This window comes from Erythrolamprus reginae, chromosome 1, assembly GCF_031021105.1.
Source record: "Erythrolamprus reginae isolate rEryReg1 chromosome 1, rEryReg1.hap1, whole genome shotgun sequence".
Classification (NCBI taxonomy): Eukaryota; Metazoa; Chordata; class Lepidosauria; order Squamata; family Dipsadidae; genus Erythrolamprus; species Erythrolamprus reginae.
The window spans coordinates 359,191,595-359,211,704 of NC_091950.1; the positions used below are offsets into that span (position 1 = coordinate 359,191,595).

General features: G+C 39.0%; 1 protein-coding gene across 1 annotated transcript in view; it reads left to right on the plus strand.

The window, feature by feature from the left end:
- Positions 1-19,401, plus strand: part of NVL (nuclear VCP like) — a 72,146-nt gene extending 52,745 nt beyond the window's left edge. Inside the window, exons 20-23 of the mRNA XM_070734343.1 lie at positions 9,477-9,553; positions 12,529-12,617; positions 15,845-15,924; positions 19,043-19,401. Coding sequence (XP_070590444.1) covers positions 9,477-9,553; positions 12,529-12,617; positions 15,845-15,924; positions 19,043-19,087 — 291 coding nt within the window. The 3' untranslated portion in view covers positions 19,088-19,401. The remainder of the gene's footprint in view (positions 1-9,476; positions 9,554-12,528; positions 12,618-15,844; positions 15,925-19,042) is intronic.
- The last annotated feature ends 709 nt before the right edge of the window (positions 19,402-20,110 follow it).

The following is a 20,110-nucleotide window of genomic DNA, read 5'->3' on the forward strand; positions in this document are numbered from 1 at the left end:
AAGAAAAGAAGAAATAGAGGAAGGGAAGGTAAAAGAGAGAAAGAAAAAGAGCAAGAAAGAAAGAAAGAAAGAAAGAAAGGGGGAAGGGACAGGAACAGAGGAAGGAAGCAAGGAAACTTATGAAAGGGGAGAGTAAGAGAGGAATGAGTGAAGGGAGGGAGGGAGGGAAGAAGGTGGGAAGGAGAAAGAAAAGAAGAAATAGAGGAAGGGAAGGTAAAAGAGAGAAAGAAAAAGAGCAAGAAAGAAAGCTGCAAGCACCCCCCTGAGCCCCCCAGGCCGGCTGCAACCTTTTAAAACATGCACGCCGCTTCGCAGCTGTCTCCTGAAGCCGAACGCGGAAGTTAGCGTTTGGCTTCAGGAGACAGCTCCTTGGCGCTTGTATCTCGAATTTGGGCTTGTAAGTAGAACAAAAATATCTCTCCCCTCCCAGCTCTTATCTCGAGTTGCTCTTAAGTAGAGCAGCTCTTATGTCGGGGTTCCACTGTATATTGTTTTCTGTTGCTGTGAGCCGCCCCAAGTCTGCGGAGAGGGGCGGCATACAAATTAAATAAACTAACTAACTAACTAACTAACTAACTAACTAACTAACTAACTCTCTCTCAGGGCAGAGAGTAGGTAGCAGGTCCAGCACCAACAAAGCCAGAAGTATCCGCCTGCCATTTCTTGCTGCAGTCGGGCAGCGCAAGAGAGAAACAGAGACAGATTCAGTTCTGTCTGCTCCCCTCTCTCTGCCTTTACCCAGTTTTACAAGGATTCAACAGACCCTGCTTTGGTGATGAGGGGAGGGGGGATGTTGTCCCGTATTTTGCCTGACAAGTGTCTTCGGGGATGCCCAGGGACTATATTTTCCAGCCACTTTGGGCTGAGCCTCAGGATGCATATGTTTTGTCGGTATCAGTGTGCAGCTCCCCCCCCCCCCATTTGTTTGCAACCAGATGTCCCGATATCATCCAAATTAAGCAATCACATGGTTGCTTAATTTGGATGATATTCCAATTGCATTGTTAATGATTGCTGGTGCTGATGAGAGGGTGAAACCAAAGTTATATAATAAGTTAACTTTTGGTGGCAGACTCTATGTCAGCATTGCAGTACTTTGTGTACTACTTGTTTTTAAATTCATTTGATTTGTCACTCTGCAACACTATGACACATATGGAGAAAGGCCAACTGAGCCTCCATAAATCATGGCGTTGCCTATTGAATGTAAATTCTCTCTTCTGACGGGAACAAGAAATATAAATCTCATATTGCAAGAATAATACGTATAAATCTCACGCTGGCCATCACAAACAGTTCTTTGTGCCAGATGGCACAAAGAAAAACAAACTCGTTTTTTACATTGTCCTAGGCATGTCAGGTGCGTCCTGACTTTGTGGGCTCAGGACTGAATGCAGCCTCCCAGACCTCTTTCTGGAACCTTCTGTGATCATGACTAATGAAATTTCTCGGTCCTTTTGAGGTAGAAAATAATTTTATTTGATTTATAAGCAGCCCAACTCCTTCCAGACCTATAAATATGGCAGTTGATAAGTTAGTAACCTGTGATGACCCAGGACACAACACAGATACGACGCAAACAACTGGCATTTCAAACCAGCCTTTTTAGTGCTCCAAACCTCCCCCAAACTAACCTCAAACATCCTCTGGTCACAATAAACCCCAAATTTATCTAGCAATACAAGAAAAAAGCAAGGAGTTCAGGGGGCAAAAGATACAGATAACCAGGCCAGAACGCCACACAGGAATACAAGGATTCTTGGCAAGTTCAAACATTGGCACACAGCACTCCAGGAACTCAATATCCGTTCCCAACAAATGCCTTTCTCCACAGCATCTCCTTAAGTCTCATTCCTTGGGTGTGTCTGGAGAAGCCGGGCAGAGCCCTCCCTTCATTAGTGGCCTTTACTGGAGCTGATCCTGCCGCCTCTGCGCTCTCCAAGCTCTTGCATCAGAAGGGGGGTGGTTCACACTCCTCAGCTGAGCTCTGTTCTTCCCTGCCTGCAGGCCTTGCTGATTCCGAACAGCTTGGCCTAAACTGACTCTGCCCTTCCCCAATTTCCTCCAAGGCCAATGGGGCTGCCCTCACTCTCTGTCAACTCTTTTTCCAACCATAGTTCCCTCTAAGCTGAGCAGTGAGCAATCGCTCACTTAAAAATCATCATCAACTCAGAGTTTTCCAAACCTGCCCAGAAGCCGAGAGGGAAAGAATGAGAGGGAAGGAGAGAGAGAGGAAGAGAGGAAGAGAGAGAAACAGATAGAAAAAAGAGAGGAAGGAAAAGAGAAAGAAAAAGAATGGGAGTAAGGAAGAGAGAAAGAAAATCAAAATCTAGTTTGAAACTAGCTCAACTATTTAAGTGGCATTTTGATATTGATAGAGTTGCCCTATTATGAGCTCACTGTTATACACACACAGTACAGTATTTTATTTTGAAATTCTCTGAGGCAAAACAGGGTGGGTTTTTTGTTTGTTTGTTTGTTTGTTTGTTTATTTATTTATTATTTCTGTGCTGCCCAGTCCCGAAGGGACTGCCGCTCAGACACTATACTTTTCCACCACCCCCCACCCCCCAAAAAATTAGAGGGAACACTGCTTCCAACCCATCTTCCAGACTCCGACAGGGGCACGACAAACCTAGTTGTTAAATGAATCTGGCTTTCCCACAGCAATGGTCATAAATATGAACCAGTTGCCAAGCAACTGAATTTTGATCACGTGATCACAGAGATGCTGGAAAGATCGTAACTGTGAAAAACAGTCGTAAGTCACTTTTTTCACCATCATTGTAACTTTGAACAGTCACTAAATGAACTGTTGTAAGTTGAGGGCTACCTGCATTTAGCAGCTCCTGAAAGGGACATGTTAATTGAGATCCTTACTAACCAAAAAGATGCTAAGCAGGAGGAGAGAATTCAGCCAATGCGGTTAATTTGTTTTGTGTGTAAATGGAGGTCAGTGTTTATAGCATGGCTTATAGATAATTTTTATTTAGCCACTGGCCTTATTTAGCAACCTTTGGCAGTTACAACAGTGGTGGGAAAGAATTTTATGACCAATCCCACCAGCTGAAGATCGTAAACACAGATGCGGCTTCACCTGTGTCCAGAGCCCAGAGTCCAACTGGAGTTGGGCGCCATATAAATTTTATAAATAAATTACAAATAAATAAATGTAACAACCCAACTTTAGAAACCTAAAAAAACTTTTATCTATATTGATAGTAAAGATCTTAAAAGCTGTAGAGCAGTGTTTCCCAACCTTGGCAACTTGAAGATATGCTGGCAGGGGAATTCTGGGAGTTGAAGTCCAAATATCTTCAAGTAGCCAAAGTTGGGAAACACTGCTGTAGAGTAATTGGGTCAACAGATAAGTTGACACTATTTACGACATTTGATAAACTCATAGATGAACTTATTTCTTCTTCTTTTTTTCTTTTTCATTTTTCTTCTTTTCTCTTCCTCTCCTTTTTCTCTCTTTTTCTTTCTCTCGCTTTAGCTTTTCCTCTTTATTTTCTTCCCTTATGTAAGTGTGTATTTTATTTTATAACTGCAGAGTCTAAATTCATATAAATTTGTACTGATTTGATTTGATTTGTATGCCGCCCCTCTCTGTAGACTTGGGGCGGCTAACAACAGTAATAAAAAACATCATATAAATCCAATTCTAAAACAACTAAAAAACCCTTATTGTAAAACCAAACATCCCTACAAACAAACATAACATGCATAAATTGTAAAGGCCTAGGGGAAAAGAATATCTCAGTTCCCCCATGCCTGACGGCAGAGGTGGGTTTTAATGAGCTTACGAAAGGTAAGGAGGGTGGGGGCAATTCTAATTTCCGGGGGGAGTTGGTTCCAGAGGGCCGGGGCCTCCACAGAGAAGACTTTTCCCCTGGGCCCCGCCAAACGGCATTGTTTTGTTGACGGGACCCGGAGAAGGCCCACTCTGTGATATTTATATAGTCCTTTTGCTTTCTGTATCCCCTCCCCCATTTATCTTCAATAAAGATTATATTTTATTAAAAGAAAATGTAACAACTGAGCAGGGGTGTCAAACTCATGGCGTCATGTGACATATCGGGACTTTCCCCCTTCACTAAACCAGGTGTGGGCGTGGCCAGTGTGTGACACATCTGGGCCACGAGTTTGACAGCCCTGATCTAGAGCAATGAACTTCAGTTTGTAATCATGACTTAACATTTGTTTACTGATTCTTACGATACACAAATAATACAATTAATGTGTTGACGAAGCAATCAGTTAATTTAAATTCAGTGTTTCTTAATTAAATTGTAAGAAATGACAGTACGCAAGCCTGAAGAATATCAAACAAATGTTTCCTATAATTTTGCTGGAATAATTTGGTGCAGTTTGGATTGAGGAACTTTAAGTAGAACATAATTCTGTAGATGCATTGTCCCATGCCAAATCAGCACCACCAAAGAAATGTTTGAATGGTGGATATTGTTATGCTAATTAGTCTGTGAAAGATCAAATCATTTATATTTAAAATTGCTATTATAATTACTATTATAATTTTAATTTATATTTATACCATTTATTGATTGGAGCTCCAAAGCTCTGCCCCACAATCCCTACCATAGCAGCTTTCTGCTGTATGTGGCTGGGACTCTTATTTGCTGCCGCTTTTACTCAGGAACCGATTCTCCTACCCCTAGCCCAGGTGCTTTTTACTTCAGAAGAAGAGAGTTGAAAAAAATATCCTGTGGCATCTGAAATTTGTGTCATATTAGGCCACTTCTTTGGAAGAATCAGTGTACAGTATAGTGCAGTGATGACGAACCTCTGGCACGGGAGCCATAGGTAACATGCGGAGCTATATCTGCCGGCACGTGAGCTGTTGCCCTAGCTCGGCTCCAGCACGCATGTGTGCACCAACCAGTTGATTTTTGGCTTGCATAGGGGCTCTAGGAGGGCATTTTCAGTTTCCAGAGGGCCTCCGGGGGAATGGGGGTGGGTGTTTTTGCTCTCCCCAGGTTCCAGGGAAGCCTTGGAGCCTGAGGAGGGTGAAAATTGGGCCTATCCAGCCCACCAGAAATTGGGGAAAGGGCTGTTTCCGGCCTCCAGAGGGCCTCCGGGGGAGTGGGGAGTAGGGAAGGCAATTTTCAGCCTCCCCAGGCATTGACTTATGGGTGTGGGCACTTGCGTAGGCACAATAGTACGCGCACACATGGTTTCAGCACCTGAGGAGAAAAAGGTTCGCCATCACTGGTATAGTGAAACAAGTATTTAGGGAGTATTTCTGTTATCTGTATTGCAGCTAAAATCATTTGGGTAAGCATTAGAAGGAAAGTTGGGAAAGGAAAAAAGAAAATTATGATTCCTGCCTGTACACACACCCACGCACAGAGAGAGAGAGAGAGAGAGAGAGAGAGAGAGAGAGAGAGAGAGAGAGAGAGAGAGAATAGTAGTAGGAAAGATATAAAGAACAGACAGAACCATAATATAAACTAATAAAGGAATCAAAATCACATTTCCCAGAAGTTAAGGACCAGTTGCCCAATCCCGGTTGAATTAGAAGTTATTAGTCATCGAGCTCAATTCCATGTTTTTCCTTACATGACTAATATCTCCTCATTCAAACTGGATAGGCCAACTGATCCTTAACCTTTGGAAGAGATTTCCTTCTCCTGTATAGAGTAAAGAATAAAGGCATAACAGTGCCCACTTCTTCCTCCTTCCATAGTATATCTATCTGACAGAGCAAGCAGCTTCCTCCACCACCCCTGTCAGATAGATATACTATGGAAGGATCAGTTGGCCTATCCAGTTTGAATGAGGAGATATTAGTCATGTAAGGAAAAACATGGAATTGAGCTCGATGACTAATAACTTCTCATTCAACTGGTTCAAATATGAGCTTGCTTGTGCAAACTAAACCTGCCAGTCTAAATAAGGACCAGAATCTAGCAAAGCTCTGCATTTCCCTAGCTTTGCTGGATTCTGGTCCTTATTTAGACTGGCAGGTTTAGTTTGCACAAGCAAGCTCATATTTGAACCAGTGAAAGTATTTCCCCTTTTTTACATTCATATAATTTCTCAGGCCTCCTTATGACCTGTGCCTAAGTGGCAAACATTTTTATAAGAATATTTTTTTCTGCTTTGCAAATCTGAACCCAGTAAGTATATTAGAATTACGTTCCCCTTTCTATAAGGATAATTAATTATTGCTTCTTTAAATGAATGACAATGTTGTTGTGTCTAATCATGCAAGGAGTAAGTTGATTATTTATTTTGATTAAAATTGTTGTTTACATTAAAATATCATTTTCAGTTCTCCATGACATAAGGAGGAGGAGCTTTACTTCTCCAAAATCCCTGGAAAGTCTGTCCCTCAACAGCCTAGCATAGGAAGTCTTTTTCTGTATGTAAAAAGAGGAGTAATAAGACCCCAAGGAATTAAATAACTGGGATTCTTTGCATGAAGACGGTACCAATATCTTAAAGCAATTGCTCACTTCTTCTTTTGCAAAATGAGATGGGAAGGGTCAGCCAATCAAATTCAGCTTATGGACAAGAGGTTCCACATTATTTATTATATTCGTGGACAAACCTGCAGAGGCAGAGTTTTACCTGTGGCATTTATTACCCAATCTCTCTGTAAAACAAGCCCCATCATCTACATGGAATAATATTTTAATTAGAAAGCCAGATTTAAGCTTTCAGTTATAGAAGTCCTTTATGCATAGTGTTCAGAAATACAAAGATCTGAAGAGATTACCATTCAATAGCCCTATCCTAAGCTTTAGGTCAGACCTTCTAGAGCTAGAATTCTGACTTTTTGCTGACTTCCTATTGTCTGTATTTATGGGAAACTGGCAAGGAACCTTGGAAATTGGGATCATATGATTGCAGAGATGCTTCAACAGCCAGAATTCTGAATTATCACTAATACAGTGCTATCATAACATTGAACCAGTAGTCATTAAATGAGGATTCCCTGTACTTCTTCCACAAGATCAGACTCATAAGTCAGGAGTGTACAGAATTGTACCATTTGCTTCTACAAAATGCTTTTGGTATAATTTAACTTTACATCTTCTTTAAAACAAAATAAAGACCAAACCCAAATCATGTGTATTAGTTCTTTTAAATAATTCCAGCATTAAAAAAAATCTGATAGCCAATGTTGTTGTTTCTTCAACAACAACCACATGGATGTCCAGTAAACATGAAAAAGTTTTTTTAATGAATTAGTTCCAGTTTAATGTTCTAAGTCCCTAGAATTCTATTCTAAATTTCAATTAGAATCCTACTCTAAATTTATAAGACCTTAGAATACTATTCCTTAAAATGTCAGGTTTTTTTTTTTTTAAAAAATAGGATATTCCAGTTTTTACATAGCTCCAAATTTCTTGTTAATTATCAATGTTTATCTTCATAATCCTGTTCAACAACTTGAATAAATGCACTGTAGTTTTAAATTCCTCTGATATCCATACGTCTTATAATTTAGAAAGCTGCCAATGTACCAAACCCAAATTCAGTAATCCGCAAACATTTTAATACGGATATATTACAGCTAAGCTATTTCAGGCAATTCAAAATCTTTTTGGAGTGAGTCAATGATTTTTTTAAAAAAAAAACCTTTAAAAATCCATCTATCTAAATATTTTTCTGCTTATTTAAAGAACTTCCATATTAAATTATTATATTATGATTATCCCAAAGAGTTAATTTTTCATAAGAAACAAGATCAAGTTTAACATTCTTCCTATGGTCTTTCAAATTATTTTGCTGCTGATTAAAATGACATGCTGATTCATACGAATGAGTTGGGTGGCCATACAAATCTCCTTAATAAATACAATGAATTTAAAAAAATAAAATTTGAACCAAGTATTTGACCGATTTTCAGAGGTCAAATAATAGTATTCTATTTGTGCCCCTATTAATCTTTATTCTTTCTTAAATTATTCTCATTCCATTCAAAAATTGGAGTCAAATTATAAATCCAATGTTGTAATTGAAAATCTGTAATGTTACACCTCCTTTCATATGAAACCTATCTAATAAGACTTGGAAGCAATAACTTTGGCTCCCATGGAAATTTCACACTGAGGAATTGCAGAGGCCGATTGTTCCAGCACAAATTAAATATAAAGTACAGGATAAAGGACTCCATGAGTTCCATAGTATATCAATAAGTGAAAAAATATACCATTCATAATAAACTTAGCCAAGAGATTTAAATATTGCATTCTTAACTGCTTAATAAAAACAGAAGTACATCCTCCCCCCCCAAAAAAAACCCTGTTCAACAAATATCCAAAGCCTTTTCCGCTTCTAGATGCCAGAAAATTAGATCAAATTTCTCAGATTGAATTGTAACAATGTCTACCATTTATCTGCTGTGACAACATGTTAGAATTTTTAAAAATAAAACTGGATTGAAAACTAAAGAAGGAAATAATCTCTGTACTAAGGTTAGAATCATTTTTTTATCATTTGCAGTTAAGAAATATATTGTGCAATAACTAGTACAATTAGTTGGAACTTTGCTCACTAATATAGCTATAAACCCTTCCTAAAGCAAGGAGGGAAAGTTATGTTTCATGCAAGTGTTGTATTGTATTGGTATATTGTTGTATTGGGATCGCTAAGTAGCAAACAGAAGGAATTTATTTATTTATTTATTTAGATTTGTATGCCGCCCCTCTCCGCAGACTCGGGGCGGCTCACAACAAAGTGAAAAACAATTCCTACTTCTCCCCTGGTTCAGCCTTCTCCCACCCTGAATAATTAAACTTGGGTATATCCCATGTTGGACTCTCCTTAGCAGAGCACTGGAGAAGTACCTTGGGTTTACATGAATAGTCTTCTCTGTGTGCTGCATGGAGAGTCCAAACCCATCCTGGCTTCTATGACCCAGGGTCGCAGACTCTTGGACATTTCTTTGACCCAGGGTCGCAGACTCATTTGGACATTTCTTTGACTAATGATATCCCCAAGGAGTAATTTCTTGGGAAATCATTAGGTTTATTTTATTTTAAAAAGTATAAATGGGGGACACACATGGAGTGCGTGTACACAAGGAGTGTGGTTTCACAACAACAACACAACACTGCTTTCATCGTCGTCCACCTCCACTGGTGCTGTTGATGGCCTCATGGAACAGGAGCTTTGAGTGAAATACTCCAGCTATGAAACTGTCCCTTGAAGGAGTATACCTTAGTTCTCTCTTCCATTCATATTGAGACTGGTTGTTTTGTTCCACTTCACTGTTGTATGGTGACATTTTTTCCAATGCTTATTTTTCAAAATAAAATGTTATTTTACCTCTTGCTTTAAAAATGCTCTCTGTGATTCTTTAATATCTGTAAACCTATCATCTTGAATTATTGGTCTCTTTGGCAAATTTTTACATTCAAAATGCAGCTCAGAAATCTTTTTATATAAATTATATGATTTCTCATACGTATCAAAGTCATTGAATGCCTTTTTTATGGTTACAGGATGGAACTGTACCCCCACTTGATATTGATGTGCACCTGGAAGAAATAGCTTACAATCCCTGCTGTGATGGCTTTACGTGAGTAATATCCTATTTGGAATCGGTTTTGAAAGTAAATGAAAGAAGGTTTATGCTCTGGAACAGACTTCTTCAGAATTAATAGTTTGGTTAATTGCAGGAAAGAAAGATAATTTCCAGCACAGAACATGTGAATCACAGGGTGGTATATGTATTATTCATATACATGGCTGCATTAGTAGAATCTGGACTCTCCTTACACTTATATTGAAACTTTCAGCATGTTTGTAGATGTTTGCTTACACTATAAACATTTAGTGCTCAGCTCTTGGATCCTAGACCTTTAAAAAAATCCTTGAAGGTAGCCCAGCCCTTAGGAGGTCATATTTCCTTACTTCTATCATAGAATTCTACGTATATTTATTTAATTATGTCCATATCAAAAGCACTTATAAGTAAGCTGTCCATACTGTTTCAAGACAAAAAAAATTAAGTATAAACCATTGCATTTTAAAATTGTATTAGTTTTTATTTTACAGGTTAATCAATGGCATATCAGCTTTAGACAAAAGAATGTTGATTATTCATGATTTTAAGTGGGACAGAAGGCCTCCTTGTTTAAAAGAGGCAATTATTAGATTATTAGACCTCTATTTAAAAATTCAGCACTGGATTTTTCAGAGATCAGCAACTATGGCTTCAAAATGCTTTACTATGGGAGGTGGATATCCCTTTATTTTCTGCAACTATGTATCTATGTATCTGTGTTCCCTTCCTCTATTTTCTCAAGAACCATTCCATGAGATGGATTAAGCTGAGTGCTTAAAAGAAGATTAAAATTCTTACTTTCTAGGCCAGCACCACAACTACCCTATTATAAAATGGCTCTGTTTGATATCGTTGAGCCTAATCTTTATTTGGATATTTTTGGGGAAGTATGATTCTACTGAATTGAAGATTGCTATGCCATCTTTCTCCCATGCTTTTTTTTGGTAAGCTAAATATACCAAATACTTTAGCTATTCCTTATGGCAGTGATGGCGAACCTGTGGCATGGGTGCCACAGGTGGTACGCAAAGCCTTATCTGCTGGCACATGAGCTGTTGTCCTAGCTCAGCTCCAATGTGCATGTATGTGCCAGCCAGCTGATTTTTGGCTCGGATAGAGACTCTGGAAGGTGTTTTGGCTTCCAGAGAGCCCCCAGGGGAATGGGGGAGGGCGTTTTTACCCTGCCCTGTCTCCAGGGAAGCCTTTGGAGCCTGGGGAAGGCGAAACACAAGCCTACTGGACCCACCCAGAAGTTGGGAAACAGGCCATTTCCGGAGGGCCTCCGGGTGGCAGGGAAAGCTGTTTTCGCCTTCCCCAGGCATTGAATTATGAGTGTGGACACTCACACATCCACAATAATGTGTGGCTACGCTCTTTTGACATCCAAGGTGAAAAAGGTTTGCCATCACTGCCTTATGGAGTTGATTTTTAGAACCTTAACCATGTTGCTAGCACTCCTATGACCATAGTTCCCTCTAAGCTGAGCAGTGAGCAATCGCTCACTTAAAAATCATCATCAACTCAGAGTTTTCCAAACCTGCCCAGAAGCCGAGAGGGAAGGAGAGAGAGAGGAAGAGGGGAAGAGAGAGAAACAGATAGAAAAAAGAGAGGAAGGAAAAGAGAAAGAAAAAGAATGGGAGTAAGGAAGAGAGAAAGAAAATCAAAATCTAGTTTGAAACTAGCTCAACTATTTACCGTAAGTGGCCTTTTGATATTGATAGAGTTGCCCTATTATGAGCTCACTGTTATAGACACACAGTACAGTATTTTATTTTGAAATTATCTGAGGCAAAACAGGGTGGGTTTTTTATTTGTTTGTTTGTTTGTTTATTTACTTATTTTATTTATTTATTTATTTATTTATTTGTTTATTATTTCTGTGCCGCCCAGTCCTGAAGGGACTGCCGCTCAGACACTATACTTTTCCGCCCACCCCCCAAAAAAATTAGAGGGAACACTGCCTATGACCTTGATTTAATTTGTCACTGTCCTTTTTCAGTGGTGGTTTCTAGAACAGGCCAGTGTCCCAAATGGGATCTGATTGGGATATAATAAAGTAGAACATTTACTTCACTCACATGGACTCTGTGCTCTGATTAATGCACTTACCGATAGCATTTCCTTTATTGCATCAGCATCATTCTGCTACTCACATTTAATATGTGACTGCCAAGGACTTCAGTTGACTTTCACACGTGCTATTGCCACATCCAGTCCTTCTCTACCCTTCTGCTTTATACTTTCCTGACCAGATACTGAACTTTTCCTGTTGTATTAAATTCCATTCTATTTATTTCAGCCCATTCCAGTCCATCTACGTCTTTTGAATCTACTCTCTACTCTTGTTTAAAATCCTTTCAGGTTTTCTGTCCTTTGCAAAGTCTGAACTCTGTTTTTCAAGCTGCTGATCAAAATGTTAAACAGCACATGACGTACAATATAACTCTGTGGCACCACCTCCACCACCCTTGATAATCTAACGTATTTATCTGGGATTGATTTTGGTTTTGGACCTACAGTCACCGAGATATTTCAGTTACTACTGAAAATAGCAAGACAATGGAAAAATAGAATTTTATCTATGTTAGAACCATTTACGATGTCTGGTTATCTCAATGCAATAGACAATGCGACCCCATTGGATATATTGGATTCTTGTAACAAACCTGTGGTCCCTTAGCCATGTCAGTTGTTTAATGGCCATTGTAAGATTGAGTCATGTCACATGGTACCTCAACTTATGACCGCAACAACTTTTGACTGAATTTCCATATGAATTTCCAAATTAATAATTCAGTGTTAAGTTAATCTGCCTATCTTGGAATGCAGTAACAGATTTTAAATATGTCTGTCAAACAACTTCTTAAAGAGACAGGCTGTTACCATAGAATACCGACAATTATTTGGTTATGTTTTTGTGTATTTCATGATTTTTATCTTAGTATAATTGCTTTTTTCTTTTTTTGCTTTTTTTCTTTTCTTTATAGGGGAGCAGATCTTTCAGCTCTAGTGCGAGAAGCTTCTGTTTGTGCCCTAAAACAGCAAATGATAATGTTCAGTCCTGCTAACAAGAACAGTAAGGAGGGGGAAATGGCATATTATAACTTAAGGCAGATTTTCTTAATGACCAGATGTTAAAGAACCTTTGGATGTTTTCATTATTTTATTTCAGAGTTCCCACATGATTGCTCCAAACTAGAGACACATTAAAAACAGTGCAAGGAGATTGTTAATTAAATGCGTAGTAGGCATTATTACTACATTGATGATATTAATATTAATATGTATTGATCTACACTGGGATGTGTAGTCTCTAAGTATGAAAGAAAAAGAGGGCAAAATATCCAAAATACTGAAATGTGCATTGGGTTGACGCTGGCAACACTGTCACACTGCAAAAAGTGATAAAATGTAGGATGCTGTTGCAAGACTTAACACACTACTGTTAGAGGCAATCTAGAAAAGGGTTGAGCGTAAAATATTGGTCAGTCTACAGCGGTCAAAGCAAAATCATGACCACAATTGTGCTCAAAATGTATGTTGTTAAGTGAAAAATTTGTTAAGTGAATTTTGCCCCATTTTATGACTTTTTTTGACAAATTTTTATGTGAATCACTACGGTTGTGAAATTGGTAACCCATTTGTTAACCCATTGACTTTGCTTGTCAGAAGGTCACAGAAGAGCATCACATGACCCCAGAATACTGTAACCATCATAAATGCTGTCAAGCATCTGAATATAAATCACGTGACTATTGGGATGCTGCAATGGACATAAGTGTGAAAAATGGCCATCAGTCACTTTATTCAGTGCTTTGTCATAACTTTGAACAGTCACTAAATGAACTACGGCAAATCAAGGACTACTTGTAGACAGTTTAGAACTTAACTGAACTAGGGATATGAGGTAGAATAAAATATACTGATAAGTAGAACTCTCTTTGGTACAAGAAAAAATGCAGAAATGCAGCTGAAATTTCAGTCTGGCATGCAAAGTTGCGCTTGCTAAATAGAAACTTAAGCAAGTTTTCCATTTCTGTCTCTTTTCTACCAATCATTAATAAATAAATCTATGGTAATGCTTACTGGAAGCTTTGTGAGATAATCCTGGTGATGCATGACCAGTAGTATAATTGCCTCTTTTGTTTGTAGACACTGCCGAACAAGGAAGAACCAGGAAGTTATAGAAACTAAATTACTCTCTCCTAAATATTTTCAGTTTCTTCTCAGTATGATCTACATATAAGTAATTTGGATTCAGTTCCAGAAAACATGGCATCTGTTTTCAGATTTAAATGGAAGACAAATCACAGAGTGAAGAGAATTAGCTGGTTTTTTTATTTCTCATTAATGCCAACAGATCAAAGTTGTATTTCACAATTTACATTCTATAGTAATACAATGTTTATAAAAGTTAGGCTTTAAATTAGTTAAAAGGAAAAATTTACTGTACTGTTTTGTTGTGACAGTTTTAACTGGGTTTGATCTAATGAACTTCAGATGTTTTTGTGAATGCGTTTGTATCAAAAACAGTGTTTTCGAAATTGCACTTGTGCCTGTTTTTCTTACTACATTTCATTTCTTGTAGACAAACCCTAGGAAGAATAGAATAGAATAAGTTTAATCACTTTAGTTGGGAATGCAGTGTTGGATTAGATTAGAAATAATCATATCATTGCAGGTAATCCTTGACTTACGACCACAGTTGCAACCAAAATATCCCTTGCCAAGCAAGATGGTTGTTAAGTGAGTTACATTCAATTTTATGACCTCCTTGCCACAGTTCTTAAGCGAATCACCGCTATTGCTAAATAAATCACAGTCATTAAGCAACTCTGACTTCCCTCATTGACTTTGCTTGTCAGAAGCAAAGACTGAGCTCACAAATGGCGACCACATGATCCTAGGATAGTGCAACCATTGTAAATACGTTGCAGATATGTTGGTTGCCATGGACCTAAATTTTGGAAGATGATCATAGGAGTCTGAGTTAGTCTTAAGTGCGAGGCCAGTTCTGAGCAACTTTTTTCAGTGCTGTTGAAACTTCCAACAGTCACTAAACAACTGGTTGTAAGTTAAGGGCTACCTACACTATTTTCAACTCATGGAGTTTTATGTATAAATAAGCCTTTATAAAGTACCATTAATAGTAAAAAGCTAAGAAAAGTTCCAAACAAGGTAGCCATAGACCAGTGATGGCGAACCTTTTCTTCCTCGGGTGCCGAAAGATATGGCGCATGCACGAGTGACCACACTCATAATTCAATGCCTGGAGGCTGGAAACGGCCTATTTCCCAACTTCTGGTGAGCCCTGTAAGCTTGTGTTTCACCTTCCCCAGGCTTCCCTGGAACCGAGGGAGGGTAAAAATCCTCCCCCAGGCTCTCTGGGAGCCAAAAATGCCCTCCCAGAGCCTCTGTGCAAGCCAAAATTCAGCTGGCCAGCAGACACATGCACATTGGAGCTGAGCTAGGGCAACAGCTCGTGTGCCAGCAGATATTGCTCCGCATACCACCTGTGGCACCCGTGCCATAGGTTCGCCATCACCGCCATAGACCCTATGATTAAAAAAAGCAAAAAATACTTTAATATTAATTTTAAAACTAAAGCTCTGGTTTGATTACCTTTTAGCTGATGGTGATATTAAAATCCTATGATGAGTTATTTATACATCGTCATTTTTTAGTGGAGGAAAGAGAAAGGGCACATGTTACTTCAATATGTTCCAGTGCTCTCTTAATATATAATCCAGGGCAAAGTCTTAAGTCACTTTTGAGCAGACAGCTGCCCTCATTGAATAGCCTGTGGAAAACAGTCGTTTCTGAACATGGACGGTGTTTCTTTCCAGTTCCTATAGTTCATTACATAGTGTAATTCAGCTCTTGCCGAGTGCTTTAAATAATTATGAATTCGAGCTTCTCATCTCTTTAAGAAGGAGACTGTAGAAGAATGGTTACTGAATTAGTTGTATGTGAAATTTTCAAACTTCTTGATTTTTGCCTTCTCTTAATAAATCATATAAAACAGAATTGATTAGGGGATGTTTCCCCTTTGAATTAGATCTGAGAACCACTGTAGCAAACTAGAGGATTTTTTTTCAACAACTTCATAACTGTAGCAAAGAAACATGGACATGCATAAAAAAATAAGTAGAGAGGAAAAAATAGTTCTGTGGCAAATTGTCTTATTAATAAAGAACCTCTTGTTTCTCCTTCCAACCCTTAATATTTTGTTGATCAATATACATTTTATTTTATCAAAGTTATCATTTTCTCCAATTATAGTAAGTGTTTTTTGTACTACAGGCTTCGCAGGGGAAATTAGAGTTGGCAAAAAACATTTTGAAGAAGCTTTTAAGAAAGTGAAATCCTCTATAACCCCAAAGGTAAGAAATACTTTTACATTTTCAGTTGGTGACCCAAATTGTTAATAGAACATTGTAAAGAAATATGCACGGCCTGGAGCTTCATGCTTCTTTGTATAATACGCCATAGATGAACTTTGCGTGAAATGTAAAATGTGCCAAATATCTTAATTGTTCGAAATATGATGCCTTTATTTACTTAAGTCTTTCACCCGAGGCAACATCTTTTTTTCCCCAATTGTATTGATGGTGAGTATGACTATTGCAGAAATGTTTTAGGAAGGAAGGTGTGGTTTTTGGAAGGATTATTATTTTGCAGGTAGTCTTCAGTTCTTAATAATTGGAACTGGAATTGCATTGCTAGGTGACACAGTTGTAAATTGCTACATCATAGAAACATAGAAACATAGAAGTCTGACGGCAGAAAAAGACCTCATGGTCTATCTAGTCTGCCCTTATACTATTTTCTGTATTTTATCTTAGGATGGATATATGTTTATCCCAGGCATGTTTAAATTCAGTTACTGTGGATTTATCTACCACATCTGCTGGAAGTTTGTTCCAAGGATCTACTACTCTTTCAGTAAAATAATATTTTCTCATGTTGCTTTTGATCTTTCCCCCAACTAACTTCAGATTGTGTCCCCTTGTTCTTGTGTTCACTTTCCTATTAAAAACACTTCCCTCCTGGACCTTATTTAACCCTTTAATATATTTAAATGTTTCGATCATGTCCCCCCTTTTCCTTCTGTCCTCCAGACTATACAGATTGAGTTCATTAAGTCTTTCCTGATACGTTTTATGCTTAAGACCTTCCACCATTCTTGTAGCCCGTCTTTGGACCCATTCAATTTTGTCAATATCTTTTTGTAGGTGAGGTCTCCAGAACTGAACACAGTATTCCAAATGTGGTCTCACCAGCATTCTATATAGTGGGATCATAATCTCCCTCTTCCTGCTTGTTATACCTCTAGCTATGCAGCCAAGCATCCTACTTGCTTTCCCTACCGCCTGACTGCACTGTTCACCCATTTTGAGACTGTCAGAAATCACTACCCCTAAATCCTTTTCTTTTGAAGTATTTGCCAACACTGAACTGCCAATACAATACTCAGATTGAGGATTCCTTTTCCCCAAGTGCATTATTTTACATTTGGAAACATTAAACTGCAGTTTCCATTGCTTAGACATCACATGGCTGCACCACTTTGCAACAATTCGCTTGGTTAGAATTAAGCAAATCACTCCAGGTCCTTAAATAGAGGCATCATGTCTGCTGGCATCTCCATGGACTTTGCTTGTTGGAGGCCAGCAAAGGTTGCAAATAATGACTGTGGGAAGCTGCAACATTCACGGTCATGTGATGCAAGGACACTGTGACAGGCAGAACTCTGAAGACCAGATTATAAGTACTGTTCGTTGAGTACCATTGCAAGTTCAAACAATTGCTGAATGGGTGATAGAAACATAGACGATTGATGGCAGAAAAAGACCTCATCTAGTCTGCCCTTATACAATTTCCTGTATTTTATCTTAGGATGGATATGTTTATCCCAGACATTTAAATTCAGTTACTGTGGATTTCCCAACCACGTCTGCTGGAAGCTTGTTCCAAGCATCTACTACTCTTTCAGTAAAATAATATTGTGATTGTGAAGGAAGGATCACCTGTAATTCCATCAAATTATAACCGTAGCATCAATGAAAAATGATATTTTACAGAGCTGTTTCAAAACTTCTAGCCTGAACATTGGCTAGTAATATTTTGTAACATACTCCATTTATCAGTTAGTGTTTTATGATGCTTATGCACCTGTTAACAGTTAAACATTCTTGTAGCCTTTTGTTCAGCAAATCTTCTAGAACTATTTTTCTGCTCCAGCCAGCTTTTGTCTCTCATTCCTCTATGTTAATAAGCAGAACTAGCATTTACCTCATAGTTATGTTCATTCCCCCTTTAATCCCGGCCATCTGGGCTGCCAGAGGAGCCTTTCGGTGGTGCTTAAGGAGGCTTTGGCAGTCCAGAGCGAACGAAGCATTTTCCTTTCTCTGGGCGCTTGGACAGAGAATAAACCTCTGCCAGCACCCAGAGAAAAGAAATGCTCCCTTCGCTCTGGGCAGCCGAGGAGTCACCACAGCAAAGGAAAGGCACCGGCTATAAAGCGAGGGAGGGAGAGGAGAGGGGAGCCCTTCAGCATGGGAAGGAAGAGGCAGCAGGTAGCAGCAGCAGCAACCAGTGTATGGGAGGAAGCCTTGCGCCGGGTGTATTAGAGGCGCATGCTCCTCCTTACCACCTCAGAGTCCCTCTTTTCTTTTTTTAATCCTAAAATTTTTGAATTTTTTTGATTCCCCTCAGCTTCTTCCTTCGGCAACAACTCTCCTCCTCCTCTTCTTCCTCTTCCTCCTCCCACCTAAATTCCAAGATTTTATTTCTTTCCTAAAGGGTTTGCACGCATTATTTGCTTTTACATTGATTCCTATGGGAAAAAATGCTTCTAGTTAATAACGTTTCTGCTCAAGAACCTGATCCCGGAATGAATTAAATTCTTAAGTAAATGTATCACTGTATTTAAAGGGACGGGGTTGGGGAGCAGAGGATATGACTGTCAGTTGCAAGAGACGGTATTAGGAAAGCCTGATATGGATAGAGATTTTTTTAAATCCCTTCAATTTCTCACATGACGAGTTTGCACGAGATTTCTCAACACTTAGCTCTCTTAATATTGATTTCTAAATTAAATTATAGCAATCTTTTAAATTGGGATTACAGTTCTACTTTGCCTGGTTTCTTTTAAGCAGCTTTTTAAGAGAACAATGCAAAGTATATTATGGAACTTGTCTTAAAGTAAGGAAGCAGAGCATGCCAACAATAGAAACTGCTGAGACAGCAATATGCATATTTTTATCTACTGATGTAACAGCGTAACACCAGTTTATAAAAGAAAAAAAAAGCAAAGTATACTCCAAAAATGCTTACATTTCCCTTTGCTTCACCTTCCAAATGGATAGCCAAATCATTGGCAATACACATAATTATATATTTCCTCCAGGAGCAAAGTTAAAATAATTACTAGTGTTTTTAAAGTGTTGTATTATTAAGGGAGTTTTCAATTTTTCCTCCATTTATTGCCATTATTAGGACCAAATAATGTATGAAGAGCTGCGCCAATCGTTGAAACGGTGACACTTGGATGACACAGGAGACTCCGATGCTTGTGATCCTGTTTTCCAGAAGACCTTTTGGGATGTAGGACATGATCTCAGTTTTGTATGCCTATAATTTCAGAATTGTTGAACTTCTTTTAAAGGATTTATGTGTTAATGCAGGGGTCAGCAACCTTAAACACTCAAAGAGCCATTTGGACCTGTTTTCCACAGAAAAGAAAACACCAGGAGCCACAAAATCTTTTGGACACCTAAAATGAAGATAATACTGCATATATCATTCTTTTTTTTACCTTTATGCTATGTATTAAAATAAAAATAGTGTGTGTTGCATTTATGAAATCATTGAACTGCTACAGAGAAAACACATTTTTATTTCTGCATGCATAAAAACATTTTGAACTAAAAAAAATGGGTTGAAAAGCTCAATAAATTACGTTCTGGTGGGTGTCACATGTTGGCGGTTGTAACGCACATTTGAGCAATAGGAAGCCACAGCAGAGAGATGAAAAAGCCACATGCAGCTCCAGAGCCTTGGGTTGCAGACCTCCGTGTTAACGTATAAGCTAGCTCTCCCTTTAGCAGTAGGGTTCTTTCAAAAGCCCTCTCTGGGATAGAGCTCTCTGCCTGATATCAGGTGATCCAAATCCTGAAAGACTATTTGAATACATAGGAATCAGTTGCCAAATAGCACAGTACATTTAGTAAGTACCGTATTTTTCGCTCCATGAGACGCAGTTTTTTTCCTCCCAAAGTAGGATGAAAAATCAGCGGCGTCTTATGGAGCGAAGCTGCAGGCAGGGAGGGGGGGGAGGCGCTGGAGCAGAGGGGGGGCGGCGATATACTCACCAAAAGTGTCCCGCCTCTGTCGCCGCCTCTCCTCTTCCCAACCCTGAAGAGAGCCGCGCCTTTCGGCCTCCGGGAGTGCTGGGCCGAGGGACGCCTTCACCGCGCAGGTTTAGGAGGCGGAGCGGCACCGGAGGAGCGTTGGCGGTTCCGAGCCTTTGGGAAGGCTACGGGAATCGCTTCAGGAGGCGGGGAG